The 17181-nt window shown below is 37.8% G+C and overlaps 1 protein-coding gene across 6 annotated transcripts in view; it reads right to left on the bottom strand.

Moving 5' to 3' along the window:
- WDR26 (WD repeat domain 26) overlaps positions 1-17181 on the bottom strand; it is a 29310-nt gene that overhangs the window by 11103 nt on the left and 1026 nt on the right. For 4 of the 6 annotated variants that reach the window (XR_015708016.1, XM_087773652.1, XM_087773648.1 and 1 more), the window contains exons 2-8: positions 15672-15771; positions 15486-15542; positions 8685-8821; positions 7991-8088; positions 7008-7164; positions 5216-5272; positions 2120-2258 (exon numbers count right to left, since the gene is read on the bottom strand). Coding sequence is in view for 5 of the 6 variants with exons in the window: in XM_087773652.1 (XP_087629778.1) it covers positions 2120-2258; positions 5216-5272; positions 7008-7164; positions 7991-8088; positions 8685-8821; positions 15486-15542; positions 15672-15771 (745 nt within the window). In the remaining variant the exon portion in view is untranslated. The remainder of the gene's footprint in view (positions 1-2119; positions 2259-5215; positions 5273-7007; positions 7165-7990; positions 8089-8684; positions 8822-15485; positions 15543-15671; positions 15772-17181) is intronic. The other 2 variants (XM_087773653.1, XM_087773651.1) reach the window with 1 other exon arrangement.

Raw genomic sequence — 17181 nt, 5'->3', positions numbered from 1 at the left:
ATGCATTCCACACACAAACCTAGTTCACTCAAGACATGATTTAATGCTGCTGAGTCTGCATGAGAACTTTGAAATGAACAAATGAAAATGAAAACAGAAGCATGGGTTAAGAAAGTTTAGACACGTAGCTGGGTCTTGGAAAAGAAATAAGAAATTCATGGTATGAAATGAAGAAAACACATGAAAGCAGTGTCATTACACTTCATGAAGAAAAAGGGAGAAATGGAGGATTCTCACACCCATGAAGTGTGTGTACAAAAAGAATCCTGTTCATTTAAAACAGTGTTCTCCCATCACTCGCCCAGAGTTGGATGGATGTTTCCTTGTAGTTTAAATATACAGATTAGAATCATTCTAAATACCCAAAACATTGAAAACCTGATTAAACTTACGGTTCGAGAGACATTGTCAACTGCTACAGGAAACATGAGAAGCATGCTCTGGCAAGTATGAAAATGAACCATTTGAGTTATGTGCCTAATGTTATTTAGGCATCCACCTCCTTGAGAGGGTTTCATTTTTTTTTTGTTTTAAGTACTCATATACAGAAGATAAAACTCTACAAAGCTGCTTTCCCACTAACTATTTATTGGAGTTTGTTCCTTTAGCAACCCTTGGCCAAAAGAGTTAGTCTAACACACTCACAAAACATTTATTTGGTTTGATTAGCCAGATATTAGCTAACAATTCACTATAAAATGTGCTAATCAAGATGTTGGGTGTTAAAACCCATCAATATAAAAGGAAGATGTACCTCTACAATTAAGTGACATGTCAACAGCAAAAACATTTGATCCTTAATTTACTTAGAATTACTCTGTGTGATTAAAAAAAACCACAAAAAAACAAAAAATACAGATAATTTCCTAAATAGAAGGCAGCTTATGCTGCTAATCTTGGCCCAGAGCACAGTGGCTCCAGTGACAAACCAACCACAACAGTTCTATGCCTGAAAAATCCATAGCACTTGCTGTTAGTTCAGGGGCTATATAACAACTATACACATGGAACAGGGTTTTAAGTTCTCCCATCTTCTTAATAGCACAAAGGACTAATTACATGGCTTCCTAACCTGTAGCGGAAGAAAAGGATGAAGTTCAGCTCTCAAATCCTACCAAAAGCTAGTATGGAACTGCAAAAACCTTTCATCTTCCACTTAGCATACCAGTTTGCAGTTGTGCGGTTAAAAAACACATTAGAGTCTTATTTCTGATAGTGTTTTACAAGCATTAGCAACTTCAAATATTGTGTGCATATGTTCAAGTTTATTCAGTTTTCAATTGTTATGAAATATATGGACACACTTTCATATCACTTCTATAAGTCAATTAAAACAGTCTTAGATTCACTGCTCAATCTTTTTATTTACATATGAATAGATACAGGTAGGAAAGATAAATCTTGTAGCTGTGGCGTATTTCATATAAGAGAAACAGTGCCACATATTAGTATCAGAACCTAAAACTGCAGTCTGTAAGAAAATGGATGGGTACACTCCCATGTGTCAGTGCATTCTGACAAGTGCTTAAATGTTCATCACAAGCCAAGGCAAACCTTACAACAGCAACTAGCATGAAGTGGTATACTGATACAACTTCAGGTTAGCACATACCATTTTATTATTCAGAAATAAAGTAGGAAATGGTGAGACAGAGTATTTAAATCCAAGTGTACTAGTAGTAACAAGATAACAGAAAGGGGCTAGTCACATACATAGATCAGAAGTACTCTTAGTAGGAGTGATTTAGAAGAAAGGTTCCTCACTGCCATGCTCCTTCCACTCTCACCTAACGCTTCTCAAGGCCTTCAAGCTGAGAAGCTCCCCTGGAGGGCACCAGCAGGCTCTACCCCATGGTACTGGCTAGGGACACACAAAGTTCCTGCCCCAAAGCAGCCAACAGTTCAAGCCTCACACTCAGCAATCGGGTTTTCAGATGTCCTCCTTCACTAACTTACACTGACCGTGATCTTCAGCCTTTTACATCCCAGAGAAATACCCTAGTCAGCGGGCTACAGTACGTGTTAGCCCATCCTACAAAAATCAAACCATCCCAGCAAGAGAAAGCAGAGAGGGAAGGGAAAGACAAGTCATACACATTTTAACATGTTGCACACTTACTGGATCAACCTGCCATATAATAACAGTTGTGTCCTTAGATCCCGTTGCTAGTTTAGTGCCGTCATTGGAGAATTTACAGAACCACACTTCATTACAGTGCTCCGTTAGTATCTGCTGTGTATAGCATGGGAACTGTTTCCTGGGAAAAGAAAGGGATGTATTCACAGATTAATAAGAAAGAAGTAAGAGATTTTTTTAAATCAAGCTAGTAAAAAACAAAGAACTTATTTAAATGTAAGACCAGACAACTTGGAAAATTTGCCTATCAACAGCTGCTTTAAATAAGTACAGAATGGAGTGTCTTATCTGGTAAAAAGCTCACACCACCAAGTGACTGTAACTAATTGTAAGAACTTAGAACTATTCTTATTCCACTCACATAATTTGTTATGCTTTCATATAACTTGGAATAAAACTGACCTCATTAGGAGCGTAACGGCTTATTACTATACACTTCTATGATGTGTAGAAAAAGATGGAGTCCAAACCTCTTTGAACGCTATGTGCAATGTTTTATTTACATGTGAGTTTTTTGTAAGTATCTAATTCACTTAGCTATATCTTCCCAAATCTCTTGAAGTGATTCTTACATGAAAGTTGAGTAAAAGAATAATCTTGTTTTTCTTGAATGTGATTTTGCAATAAGTTAGGTGTTTCCTTGCCTTCACTTTGTGCCATTTTTCACTTTCTTTGCAGAGTACCACATATGCTGGCTAAGCATAACTAACACGATACCATTATGAGCTTTCAGCTTGAACTGTTTTCCCCTCACAAAATCTACGTTATTTTGTAGAACACTGTGTTTATCAAAAAAAATTTATATGATAAAATACAGAAGGAGATGAGTCGAACATTTCTCTAGAGCTAATATTTAATCTTCTAGTTACACACTGAGGAAAAACTAACAGTCAAACTATTAAGTTAGGTAAGAACTGGAGACAAGTTTTGTTATATTTACAGCTTGCCCACCGTATAAGAATTTGAGACCTAAGCTAAAATAAATGTAGGCTTTTACAGCAGATGACTGCTTTTATAAGTAATACTGCAGTTAACTACAAGTTCATTGTTCACATGCACTAAAAGCCGGTCTCTAACCATGGACATTTTTTCTTAAACTGCAGGGATCCTGAAGGGGTTTAGTCTTATGTTGAGCTTTTATGGTGCTCAGTGCAACAGGGCAACACAACTCTAATGGGACACAATGGTACTAATGTAACGACGCCAGTCTCTGTGAATGTACAGTTGTACTTATCACTGAAGACAAACCGGCCTAAAAAACCAAAACCCTACTTCCTTTAAATTTGTGTTTAAAAATACAGTTCGGTGGTAGCCAGGCTGACAGACACCTGAAAAACTACTTCGTACCAGAAGCTAGAAAAAGTTCTGCCTAATACAGTGTCTATATCCTCTTGATTCATTTTCTTTTACTTGAAGATGCTTCCTAGTCCATGATTAAAGTCTATCAAGCAGCACTTGATGAAACAACCATACATCCCTCATTTCCTGTCTTATGGTAGAGGAGAAGAAACAAAATGTAGATATACGTATCTGTAGTTGGCTTCCTTGGGTATGTCTACTTACTCGTTTATAGAGAAACACAAGTCTGTTCTGCTCCTGTTTTAAGCTGACCAGGAGCTGTCTAGTTGCCACTGGAACAACACTGAGCCCAAGGTAAAAAGCCCCACCCATGAAGGAAGATTTTGTTTTCCTTGAAGTCTAAAGGGAAGCAGGCAAGCCCTTACACAGATATGTGCACCTACAGGAAGAGTGTTTCGTTATTATTTAGCCATATTGTAATAAGTTAATATTTTTCCTCAGAGCAGCAATTCGCTCTAGAAGGCGAGAAACTTTATCCATAACTCATACAAAGTACAAGGGGCACACTGTGTCCCAGGAAAGCCTTTCCAGCATATTTCATTTAAAAAAAAAAAAAATATAGAACTAACAGTGCTTGTATTTTAAAGCTTAAGAAAAGCAGTCGAGGTTTTGCAGACATAAAAAGCAAGCAGTATAATGCTGGAGTACACAATTTTCATAGTAAGGCGGCCTTTAAGTTCCTAAAAAGGATAATAGGCACAGTTGATATAGCTGCTACAGACACATCCCAATGCTGAACTATGCTATTCACAATCCAGTCAGATCAGAGTGCTCTCACAAGAAGTTCTCGTCACTTAACTAATGAAACATACAATCCAGCAAGTTCGACTTCACAGATAGCAAAGCATACATTAAATAACCCTTCTGCAGAAGGAAACAGCAGCAGTCTCGAAACAAGAAACCAAAACCAGTTGTCTAACAGTTTTTGGTTTTAGTAATTAGATATTATTGTAGCTCAAAGGTTTTTCTTTTTTTCCTTTTTTGAAGTGTTTCATTGCAAATTGTTCTGTTCACACACTTGAATCATGTTGTTCGGATACTGAAATAAAGTATCTAATAAAGTTACCTGTTGATGTATTTACAGAAGTTCAAAATTCTAAATAAAACAGCTACTTTTTTATTCCCTATACATACAATGGAAGATTTATTCCTCAACTTCCACAATGGTTCTTTTTCAAAAATGCTACATTAAACCAGTACCTAGAAAGCAGCAGCATTCACCTCTCATTTGGGTTTCACTGTTTGTTTGTTTGTAAACTCAGACTGAAGTTTATTTACACAAAAGCAAACCAAAAGAACTGGGGGGGGGACGGGGACAGGACCACCCAAAACAAAAAACCACAAACAAAACACCCAACTAGACTGAAGGCTCTCAAAACCAAAAATGACCACCCCCAAGAGCATCAATTCTCTATTATCAAAATCTCAGGCACGATAAGATGAAATCCCTCACCTTCATTCCCAGCAGTTTCTCCCTCTTATCTCCCAGTCTTATGAAGTGATTAAGGTTTAGTTAAACATTTTACCTATTAGTGCAATTCAAGCATGCTTGATCAAAATATTGCCAGAAGTCCAAAACAGATTAGTTCCAACTAAAAAAGGGAAAGTTGTCAGTGTTCTATCATTTAAGTAGTACAGAACTTAAATTGTCTAAGCTAGCAGACTATTGTTACTTCTGTCAGTTTAATCAAAATTTGGCTTCCACTGTCTTTAACTCACCTCATTATGCCCAAGCATGGCAGCATGTACAGCGCACCACATACTGATCTCAGACCCCTGCAATAGGTAGGTACAATAGGTTGAGTTGAGGACAGAATGGAAGCCTTTATTTTGAAGTGGTTTTTTATGGAATTAAAGTATTCGTGAGTATGTATATATGTATACATACCAAATATGCAAGTTTAGGAAGTACCACATTAGGTTAAAAAAAACCCAACAACAACAAAAAAACAACTATGGCCAAACTTATGTCAGCAAATACATTCAGATGGGTGAAATTCAAGTCCAGATTTGTTGCATATAGTATCTTTTATATCTGGCTCTAGCTAGTCCAACTTCAGTAAACCATGCTCTATACAGTTGGCTTGAATGCTCTTTGGGGTTTGTGATTACTCACATCAAACCCCTACAGAACATCCGATGTTATTTACGGACTTGTAGAAAGACTAGAGTTAAATCTCTTTCTGTTAGTCTGATTTTAAGACTCACTTCTGAAGTAGGGAAGCCACAATTCCAGTATCTGATCTTGTCCAATAGCTCTTAAAATGGGGAACAGTCAAATGTCTGTGCGCACACACACACACACAAAACTTCTGCAACAATGTGATGTAGTAAAATTGCAAGCTAGACAATAGTCTAAAAAACTTACTTGAATACATGAAGCACCAAGGATATTAATTTTAAAAGCTTAAGATGGCTACAGTGAAGTACTATGGAAGTCTGCATCTTTAAAAACAGATTCCAAGTAACCCAAGAACATAAGTCAAAGCAGCTGAGTTCGGAAAGTTTCTATAAGCAAGTTTATCAGTACTTAACTTTCTCAGTGAGCTAACCTTAACATGAAAAAAAAAAATTCACCTGTAAGCCCAAGCACTGGCCTGTAACGTGAACAAACAGATAGTAGTATCATATACAGCCCTTATTTTCTAGGTGTCCTAGCCATCATTCCCGTATTACACCATGCACAGCAGTTTTCCATAAAAGCTACACTGAGCTTCTAGGTCCTTGGCCAAGTTCTGCTGGATGAGGAATAACCACTCAAGTCAGCCATTTGTTACAAACAAACATCTTCCTGCTTCATGTCTACCAGAGCATGGCATTTTGAAGATTCAGAAGCAGCATCAGTTTTGTTTAAAAAAGTTACCGAGATAGTCTTAAGAGCTAATATGTAGGTATAAGAAACATTCAATTCTTACTGCCTTACAAATCTGAGAAAATAGTTCTTTATATCATTCATATTATATATTATGTAAAACAAATGCCAGTTGCACATTTCTACTCTGTTTTAACCTTTGTGTCTAAAAGCACCTCACTGTCCACTATTAAAAGCTGAAGCTGAAGGTTGACTTCATGAAATATGCTTTAGTAGGCTTTCTGCATTCCAGCAAGCTTCAAGACAGTCTGGATAAGTAATGTACTAGTGATTCTTCAGTGAAAAAACACAGCAATCATGTGCTGATGAATAAACATATTGGCTGCCCAAAATTACAAGAAACAAGTGGCTAAGGATTAGCACAGTAATATATTCTATTCATACCCATCCGATTAAAATTTTAAAGCTTCAGTCTGACCCCATGACTCCATATATCCAGCTACCAAAATCTCTTATACATACACCTTCTCTACTCCCCCTCCCCTTCATTTAATGAGAACCATCTTTTCCCAGTCAGCTCCTGTTAAACCAACTCAGAATAGTTTTCATGTTCCTTTTAACAGTAGGTACAATCAGATTATTTTAAAAGACAAAGAAAAGATACTGTTGCCCGTCTTAAAAGTAGCAAGGGTTTCTTACCTACTACAAACATGATCTATTAGCAGCGAGACAGAATCTAGATTACTATCTAGTTTGGTATTATGATATAGGCACCGGTCCCGTTGTAGTTCCACAGCCTGACGTAGCAGGTTCTGTAAACGCCTTGGAGGAAGCATCACTGATGGGGGTAGGTATGCTTTAAAAGAGTTGTTAAGAAAAACAAAAAAAGATATATCAAAAACAAGTTACAAGTAAGAGCATATTTTGATTTGAGTGTTTTTGGAAGAGACCTTAGTAAATAAGGCTTAAAAACTACAGGAGAAGAGCGCACACAGCTTGTTAAATTTACAGCTATACATCTAGAATTAGAAGCATGAACTTCTGGAAAGCAGAGCTGTATGCAAAGTATTTGTAGTTACAGTGTATGTTGCCCTGACCAACAAGCACCATTTACACAAGCTAACTCAAAACCTAGTATTTAGCAAAATCTGTAAAATTATAAAACAGTATCAGCTGTGTTTAAGGAATTCTCTATTAATACTATCAAAAATAAAGAATACCATAGGTTTTACAACCCTGATACATAGTATTACACCAGCCACAAGAAAGAGAAAGGAGTAATCGCAATTCATAGGAAAGTCTGAGACCACTAGAAACCAGTACTAATATCACCAGTGGTTATAGGCCACACTTAGTTTCAACCTCTCGGTATAGCTGGCATTTACAAAACACTCCCCCCTCCCCCCCCGAACTGCACATTTCATCACCAAGTTATAGTATTACTGCATGCAGCAGAGCTAAGAAATAAGAGCTCCTATTACAAATAGTTTATCAGAGACAGCAAAAGGTTAGATACAGAAGACCAAAGGGTAAAGGCACCTAAAGGCATCCCCATTAACCAAGAAATACAAAACCCACAACTGAAAAATGTAGTTAAAGTCATTCCCCTGGGATATGTCATTATGTTAGATATACTGGATTTACAGAGGTGGGAATAAATTCTAAACACTAGAACATCTTACTCTGGAGTTTGTCCAGAAGTTTAGATCTGGAAGCTGTTCCTTTCCCTTCCCACTCTGCTTTTGCACGCAAGTCTTCTGCATGGCTACACATCAGATACCTGTTTAAAAAAGTGCACACACACCAACAGACCAAGTCTTTCAGGAATCATTCTTTTCACTTTTAAGCATGATCTATAGCATAACATTCTTAATGAACTGGAAATAGGTGACTTAAGCTTGAGGCCGATAGGAAAAAAGGCAGGGAACTATTCCACACAAACACGCATCTTCTTCAGAAGAAATGTCTACAAATTGGCAATAGGAAAAGAAAGAAAACCACAAACAGATTTTAGGGAATGTAGAAGTGTCTTCTTTTCATCTAAGAACAAGCCAAACTATATCCACCTACTTATTCAATTATAAGAGAACAGGCTAATAATTTTCAAGATCAGATGACCATACATGTGTATGTATTAATTTGGGTTCTAGTACCATAAAAGTAAATCATAATCAGGTTATTTTCAAGCATCTGAAATGGAACATTGTCTACTGAATAGTCTTCTTTACTCAGCATTTTAGCATATCTCACTACAGCTTATTAATCAACAGGATAGTAGCTTTAATACAGTTTGAGTTTTCACAACGTCAGCTATAAAAAGCTATAGAATTCCTTATAAAATTCCACTGAAAGAGCTCTCAAAGTCTGAACACTTACCCACTGAGGACGTGAATGCGTTCTGTATTGTATTTCAGAGGCGTCAGTTCACAGCGTAGAACTTGAAGTGCCTCCAGGACCTTGCCATCCTCCAGGTATTCCAGGTACTTCTGCTGCAGCAGCAAAAACTTCATCCTCTGACATGACAGAAAGCAGCAGTCAGGGGAAAAAGGTTGACTGAAGTTTCAGAAAACGTTTGAGCCTAAACAGAACAGTAGAAACCATTCTACTATGCCCTTCAGAAATACAGCTACACGTAACGTTTCATTACTCAATTTCTTTTTGCTGGGTTTTCAACAACATTGCAGCAATTAAGTTATCCATGAATTTCCTTCCTGCCTTATGGGGCTCCAGCACCTTCCTACCTCATTTCTCAGATCCCTCTTTCAACTTGTCTCCTTTTCATATTCACTCCCTTTTCAGTCACCATTCTTCAAACCCTGAATTAGATAGGCTTCCCAATCTTACATTCTATCAAGAAAAGCACTCAAAAGCAGCTAATCACATATTTAAGACCGCATGACAGCACAGAACACAAGGCCAACTCAACAAGTTCTCATACTGCTTACACAGGAGCTGACTTCGATTGTTTGCATAGCTGCATAACATATAGCAACAACAAATTGACACTGCCTGAGGTTTTGTTTTGTAGTTCCATGTTAAGTTGTTTTCCTTGGGTGTTGTATCATTTTTCAGGATTACAGAAAAAAAATATATAGTTTCCTATATTTAGGAATCACTTCACTTCTCAGAAGTAATCACTGCTATTTCATAGTGTTCCTTTCATCTTGTACAGTTTTTAGTTGTTTTCATTTAAAAAAAATAAGCAAGCCTGCTATTCTAACAACAAATGTCTGTGGATAAAAAAAGAAAATCAGGCATTCATTTACTATATTCAAAACCCTGAAGTCCTAGATCAATTTATTAGAAACATGGTTTGGTTGTTTCTGGATGAAACCAACCATTCTGTGTTTGCACATCTTTACTGCTAGCAGTTATCAGAGAGAAAAGACATTTCTGGTCCACAAGACTCACCAGGTTAAAGAGGAAAACGTACATACTTAGGCATATCAGTGAGAAACGGAATGAAGATTAAGTGTAGCAAATTACATTAGCTTTCCTAATGAATGCACCACCAGTTCAATCACCAGTTTCCTTTGCTTTGTCAGACCTCAGGCACCTCACTATTTTCATGCTCATATTTGGTCAATGTTTACTCAGTTTCAAACACACTGCTAGCCTCCTTAAGGAGAGGGATAATCGTTAAGTTTAAGATACTCCTGTCCTATTAAAGCTTACATGAAAGTTTAAGGCTTACTATATGTAAAATCCAAAGTTAAAACATAAAGCAGTTTTAGCTTCCAGAGATGTTCAGTTCTTCGAAAGAATAAAGTTTCCATATACACTGCTCTTAACTTACCACACAGCTTTGTGAAGCATAAAACATTACATAGTAAAGATGATTTTGTTCAAACATGTCTGTAGGACTCTTGTCCTGTACGCGACAGGCAAACCCATATCACATTCCCTATCCAGCTCTTTAGTTTATTTGAATTTGGAATTGTTAGAGCATCACTGTACAGTTTTTCCAAGCAAGACAACATTTTTTGGTGTTCTGACATGTAGAAAACCAAAGAAAGATATCCCAATTATTTACAACCTCAGCGGCTGGTTCCATGCAGTAGGCCAGCAGACCTCATGCTGTTTGCTTATATACTAGCAGCAGGAGGGATAAGAGCTTCCTCTCCCAGCTATGCACGTGCTCACAAGGATGCATGGAGATGCTCAGGTAGTAGTCACATACCATATTTCACTCCTCTTGGTCACCTCGCACTGATGATCACCACCAGATTAAAAAACAGTCTGATATTTCCAGTTTGTAATAAAAGCTATAATGCCTCCAACTCTTCCTTCTCCATTCACTGCATATAATATTTATTAAATTTATATCATCTTTCCTTTAAATGTGATAACCGTATCTGTATCTAATTACTCTTTCTCCCTCCCTAATTTTAGAACTTGGCATGTTAATTTAATTTCTTTAGGAAAAAAAGAGCAGAAAACCATAAAAAACAGTTTTTGTAACACCAGTCCTAACAATTCCATGGAAACATTACAGGAACACTACCATGCAGAATGCTGTTGCCAAGCTATCCAAAGAGGTATAACTTCACTTTTGGTTTAGAAAGTGTAATTTCCAAAAAAAGTCATCCGTGTCGTGTGTGACTTTGGCACACTAGGAATATAAAAGCCTCCAGAACAACACAGTACTGTACACTTCATGCAGGAATCTACTGTTAACATAATGGAGAATTAGAATAAAAGATAAGCAGTTTTAAATTGTAACTTATCTAAAGCAAAAGGCAGGGACCAGAGTGAAGTGTTGGTAGGGAAATTAAATTGATTTGCTAAGCTATTTTGACAACTGCTCCAAAACTTGCCCTACAGCATATTCGAACAATGGCATGAATACAGCCTCCTTAAGGCAAAAGCCACACTCCAGTGACATCATATTTCAAGTCATTTTTTGTATCAGGATGCTCATGGCCTCCTACTACTTATTTTTGTGCAACTACTGGCTTTGCTGACAAACAGATTTTACTGAACAGTTAATTTTTTTCTTCATTTTCTCTTAACTACTATGTCCTACTAACAGGACTGCTAATTACTTCCAATACCACCTTCTCATGGTAGACAAAGCCATTTTGAGTACATCATCTCTTCTAGAGCCCAAACAACCTCTTCTAGAAGGAGAGAGAACTGTTTATAATATTGGCAACTGTAAAGTAAAAGCACAAACCCCACTATTTACGTAGAATAGAACAAGCATAAAACTAATCTGACACAATGCACCCACAAGAACAGCTTACTCATTCTCCATATTCTTTAGCTGCCTTAGAAAGAAGGGAAATAAAAGTTACCATAATCCAAATGATACCATGTAGAACATAATAGAAGCACCTGGGATTTGTTGTTATCATCTCAGTGTTTGCAATGGAAATTCAACATCATTACGCTCTTTACTGTTGAACAATTTAAATCCAGACGCCACCATCGCTTAGCTTATAGCAAAGACTCCTCATCTTGTAGGACCCATGGAAGAGTCCAATACAACAGTTTCAGCACTGCAGTCTGGCTGGTTTTGTTCAGTTATCGCTACCTCACTCTGGCTTTCAACTCTATAGAGAGGATGAGGATAAAGTGCATTACTTTGTTGTTTCTAGAAGATATTATTTAAGTCTACGTTGAACCTCTGATCACCCTGGGGCAAAACTAAGACAGAGTTAATAGATGTACAGGGGTTTTTTTCTTTATTTTAATATATGTACTATTAGCATTTTGCTTTCTTCAAACTACAGCCTTCAATTACTAACATGGATGTTTAGTACTTTACTCCTTCATTGTCCTAATTGTTAGTAGGAAAGCCCCTTGAAGAATCTTAAATTGTAGGAAGTTTTGCATGCACCATGATTCACCAGCACTAAGTAACCGAAGGTGAAAGCCTCAGCAACACATCTGTGAAAATAACAGGACAAGCATCCTACCACGGTCAAGAAAGTGGGCCATTTTGATCACTGGTTACAGTAGCAAATCTTCAGAAGTTTAAAGACTAAAATGCATAATAACCTAATTTTAGGATTAGATTTTGGTGTTATTTTTGACCTCCATATCTTAACAAGCTCCACAACAGTTTTATTACTGTACTAAGAGTTCAAAATAAGTAAACCCTGCTGAAACAACTCTTCTTTGAAATGAAAAAGGTAACTAAAAGACATGCTGAAATTATCAGCTGATGTTTCAAGACAAACTCAACGCAATAGCTATCTGCTTATAGCCTACAGAACTAAGACCCCAATTTTCATTACTTTGTAGTCTTTGTTACTTCGATAGTTTTGTAAAACACTGATAAAAGCACTTTAAAACTATCCAAAACTTAAATGTAAGATTTGATATGTAAAGGGCAGAAAATATGGCAGCCTACAGAATTTAACAAGGCTTCAGCCATACCAAATCCTGTCACTTAAAGAGTAATTCATTCCAATAGGGAACTGCCCTTAATGCTGATAGCAAGAGGGACACCATACAGGCAGGTGGAGCACTTTGCTCAAATGACAAGATATAAATAACTTTTTTTGTTGTATTGCCTGCTGCAGGCTGGATACCTCCAGAACTAGGGGAAAGCCTCATTTAAGTAAATGAAAATAAAAAGACGATGATTTGAAAGTATATTCTAGATGACTATAGAGGAATAATCTTCAGATTTCTTCCTAGGTTCAATTAGTTACCCAAGATAGATGCCATAATATGCTTGAGCAGCCCTAAAGTAAGCAAAACCTCGGGCTGGCTTGAAGCTGATATTTTCTAAGTGTTACTCAAGGAAAAAATAACATGCTTGAATCAACTATAAAGTTTTCCTACAGTTTGTCTCAAGACAGCTGTATCTTATATGCTGGAAAAGTAAACATGACTAATCACACACTATATAGCACTCAGTTGTGTTGACACAAATAGAAATAGCAGACTGTTGTCCCCACCCCCAACATATCAACACACAGCAAAGGTTTACAAATTGAGATCAGCCATTTCACATTTAGTGTTTTCACCTGTAGAACTTACAGCACTTTGCAGAAATACGGAAATTAAAACAGGAGTAGAATTTTCAAAATACATACATATCCCCTTCACTGACCAGACATTTCAAAAGCAACTATATATCCTGGTTATTTTGTCCAGGTCATATTAAATATAAGGAAAAAAAACACAAAAACAAAACACCAAACAAAAACAAACCACAAACCAAAAACAAACCACCACACACTCACACACACACCCTACTTTGTTAAATACTCTGTGTCATCTAAACTTTTAGGTACCCATTCTTCTTGTATGCACACATTTTTGAAACATCTAGTCATAGACCGAGTCAGGAAACCCAAAATCTAATTTTCTGTTTTTAAAGAGTTACCTGCAGCACCATCTTGCTTGGACTTTTCCCTAATCAAGACATTTATCATCTTCATTAGCTCTGACTTTGTTGCAGTAGGGATTACCTACAGAGCATAAAGCATCCCTCCTTACCTGTAAGGATCTTTCACTAGTTTTCTGGGTGCTGACTATACTAATACCCACCCACAACGTCAACCACGTACAAAAAAGCCAGGCGGGCAGGGAGGTGGAGACAGTGTGAACACGGTGGAACACGCACAAGCTCAACTTATCCTTGCAAATCAGTATTGTCTTACTAACACACACGTAAGACATTTAATACAAATACATCCATTTTAAATTATATGAAGTTTACATAAAGGAGAACAACTTTAAAAAGAAAATACTTAATATTTGGTTCAGGTGAAGTTCAGTCTAGACCAAGTATTTTTATTGCACCAGGTTTTATTCAAGCAGTTAGACATCAACATTAAAGAAGAGCATGCTTTCAGAGCCTTCCAAAACAACAGAAGGAAAATGACCCCTTTTTCCTCAAATTAAGTTCTACAAAAAGTACAATGCTGATACTTAGTTAAACCTCTTCACTCCCAGGCATGTAAAACACTAATACTACAGAGAAACTTGATAACTTCAGAAGTTAGAAACATGGGAAAATCTGCTTCAAATGACCATTCATATTCACGTACAGTGGTTTCATACTTTCAGTCTCCACAAACTATTGAAAGCTGCATGCAATATTCTAAACTATTTGCACAGTAAATCTTATGTATATCAAGGCTTTGAGAAAAGAGAAAGTGAACTACTAGTCTAATTAAGAGGTGCTAAGCTTCGACCAAATTGATAGAACAGAATGTAAACTTCTCTCAAGTACCCTCTGATGTTTTGTTAAACATCTGTTTTTCCTACTTCACTTCCTGTTCTCTCTTTCTCTCCCTCCCCCACCAGACAGGAAATTGTCTTGACAACAAATGAATCAGCTAGAAGTGGAGCTAAGCAGCCATCAGCTGATTCTTCATTGTTTACAGTCACAGACACTTCAAAAAGCCTTGCTACTGTTTTCTTCCTAAGTGACCGTAGTTGTTCTAACTTCATTTCGTTAAAATAAACGTTTAAACACAACAGAACAAGCTGTTTGAAGAGCTATGCAATGATTTTCATCTCAAGATAGAAAAATCAAACCAAGAAACAGCTTCCTCAAAGTAACTGAAATCATAACAATACATATTGTAATCATCAAGTCACAGGACCTACCAACCTTTTATTTCTAGGTCCATTTAAAAAAAAAAAAAAAAAAGCCAGCCAAAGAGAAAAAGCTCTAAATAAAATCCCAAACAGCAATACAAATGCATGTGCTCTTTAGATGCCATCTGGAAAAGCAACAGTATTGTTCATGGTCTATAGCAGCCTCTATATTCTTGTAATGTGCTATTACAATGCCAACTCCGCATTAGTACTACTGCATTTTATTTCTAAACTTCTCTTCCCCCAAGAAAACCTAACTCCCGTAAACACAGAGATTGTGAGAAGTCCTTCAAGTTTGAAATTAGTATTCAACAGAAACTGACCTATTTTAGGACTGTTATAGGATTTATATTTTATCAGTTAAGTATGTTTAACAAAGTTTAAACATTCAGTACACCAAATATTAGCCTCAATACTTTTGGGCTTCCTATCTCACATTCTAAAAGAGAATAAAATGTTCAGATTAGTATGATGTTTGAGATAGCATGCAAACTGCTTCAAGTAAACAAAAAAGAAAACAGGAACTGTGGACAACCAACTCCATAGTGAAAGATGACACTATACAATTAGTCCAACTATACAGCTCTGAAAGAGTTCAAGTGTGCCTCTTACCACAATTGCATGCGGAGAATGCACTAAGGCCTTAAGTTCATTCAGGTCGTTCTCAGCCTGCAGAAATCGGCATAAGAAAAAAAAAACACAAACAAAAAAGTATATAAGGAGAGTGGATTTTGAATTCTCTCACAGATACTATAAATTTAAACAGTGGTTAATACAGTCCTATAAGCCCTACGTTACCTTATCCCATTCTCCTTCCATGACATGATTGCGGAATTTGGTAGCAGAAGGATGTTCTAAACGACATCCTGACTCTTGCATGAGAAGATCAACAGTCTGGCTGCAGGAGAGATACAGTGTAAAAAAACCCGACCAGTTTTACCCTCACAAATATACCGCCTGCTATGATAACAGTTAACCATATTTAAAAGTAACTTTAATCAAGTAAGAATACTATGACCAGATTCAGACGCTTGTCCAAAAAGACTATCTCAGTTGCCTGAGAAATGTAAACAGCTACCTATATCTAATGCAAGTTGTCAATAAGCTTGAAAGCTTTGCTGAAGTACCGTAAAGTATGTGACTTACCAGCCACCAAACAGCCATCCCTGCACAGAAGATAAACTTCATGAAGGAAGACACAGACTAGAAAGCTGTTAGCTACTGGCGACTATCCCCTGCCCCCTCCCTCCCCCCCAGTAAAAGAACACGGAGAGCTACATCTGCAACAGGCCTAACTTTCTTCTTCATCACGTATTAAAAGACTGGCTCCTTAAAATAAAATAAACAAACTCACGAACCTGTAGCCCTTCCCCTTTTACACTAAAAATAGCTTATTTACTGTGGTGTCATCTATGAACAGTCACGAGTTGTCTGCTGCTGTAAACTTGCCTCTTGTGTCAGAGGCAATTTATTTTATGTGCTAAGTTCTTTCTAATTGACCCATTCCACAGTGTTTTGAACACATCTTTAGTGGTAGCTACGTGAAGACTTTACAGGACTTCTCTAGCCTCCTTCCAAAATTATGACGTGTTGGCTTTAGCTTTACTCACAAAGTGAGCGTCGTGATTAAATTCTTAGACTTCCCCTACTCCACTGAGAAATTATTTCCCCTATTCCAATTTTAAGAAAGAGCCAACACACTCCTTTCTAGTCTACAGATAAGATTATTATCAAAAACATGCGCCCAGCACAAATCTGCAGAGGCCTTCACCGTTTACAGGGACGAAGGTTTTCGGAGTGAAACCAAACAGCCTATTTAACTGGCAGTTTAGTTTGTGCTCGCTTCCTCCGGGCTGACAAGCCAAATCTTGGAGCTCATCTGCAAAAAGCCGCCCCCCCACGCCCAGCTGCAGGCTCCATTATGTTTACCAGATAACTTCTCCCCCACTAACACGTTTGTATTGATCTACCCTTATCGGTGTGCAACTCGACTTCCATATTGCCATCCCTGGCAGAGGAAGCCCCCGGCCTGTCCCTTCGCAGACACCGAGCTGACCCGCACAGGCTTGGAAAACATATCTCCGGCTCCATTTTTTTTTGCGAGCGGGCCTGCCCCACTGCTCTGCCTGGCACCCAAGGCACTGGTCTCTCCTCGCTGGGGACTACCAGGCCGCGACAGGGCAGTTTTTGCCCCCCCCCCCCCCCCCCCCCCCCCCCCCCGGAGATCCCTTCCTCTCCCCCCGCCCCAGCTCCCCGCTTCGGGCTGCCCATCCTCCGCGGGGACCACCGGCCTCCCGCGACCCCGCGC

The sequence above is a fragment of the Nipponia nippon genome, unplaced genomic scaffold, assembly GCF_047370975.1.
Source record: "Nipponia nippon isolate SJK-2023a ecotype South Korea unplaced genomic scaffold, ASM4737097v1 scaffold_4, whole genome shotgun sequence".
In the NCBI taxonomy this organism is placed as follows: Eukaryota; Metazoa; Chordata; class Aves; order Pelecaniformes; family Threskiornithidae; genus Nipponia; species Nipponia nippon.
Note: the sequence above shows the minus strand (reverse complement) of the source record. Positions and strands in the feature narration are given on the sequence as shown.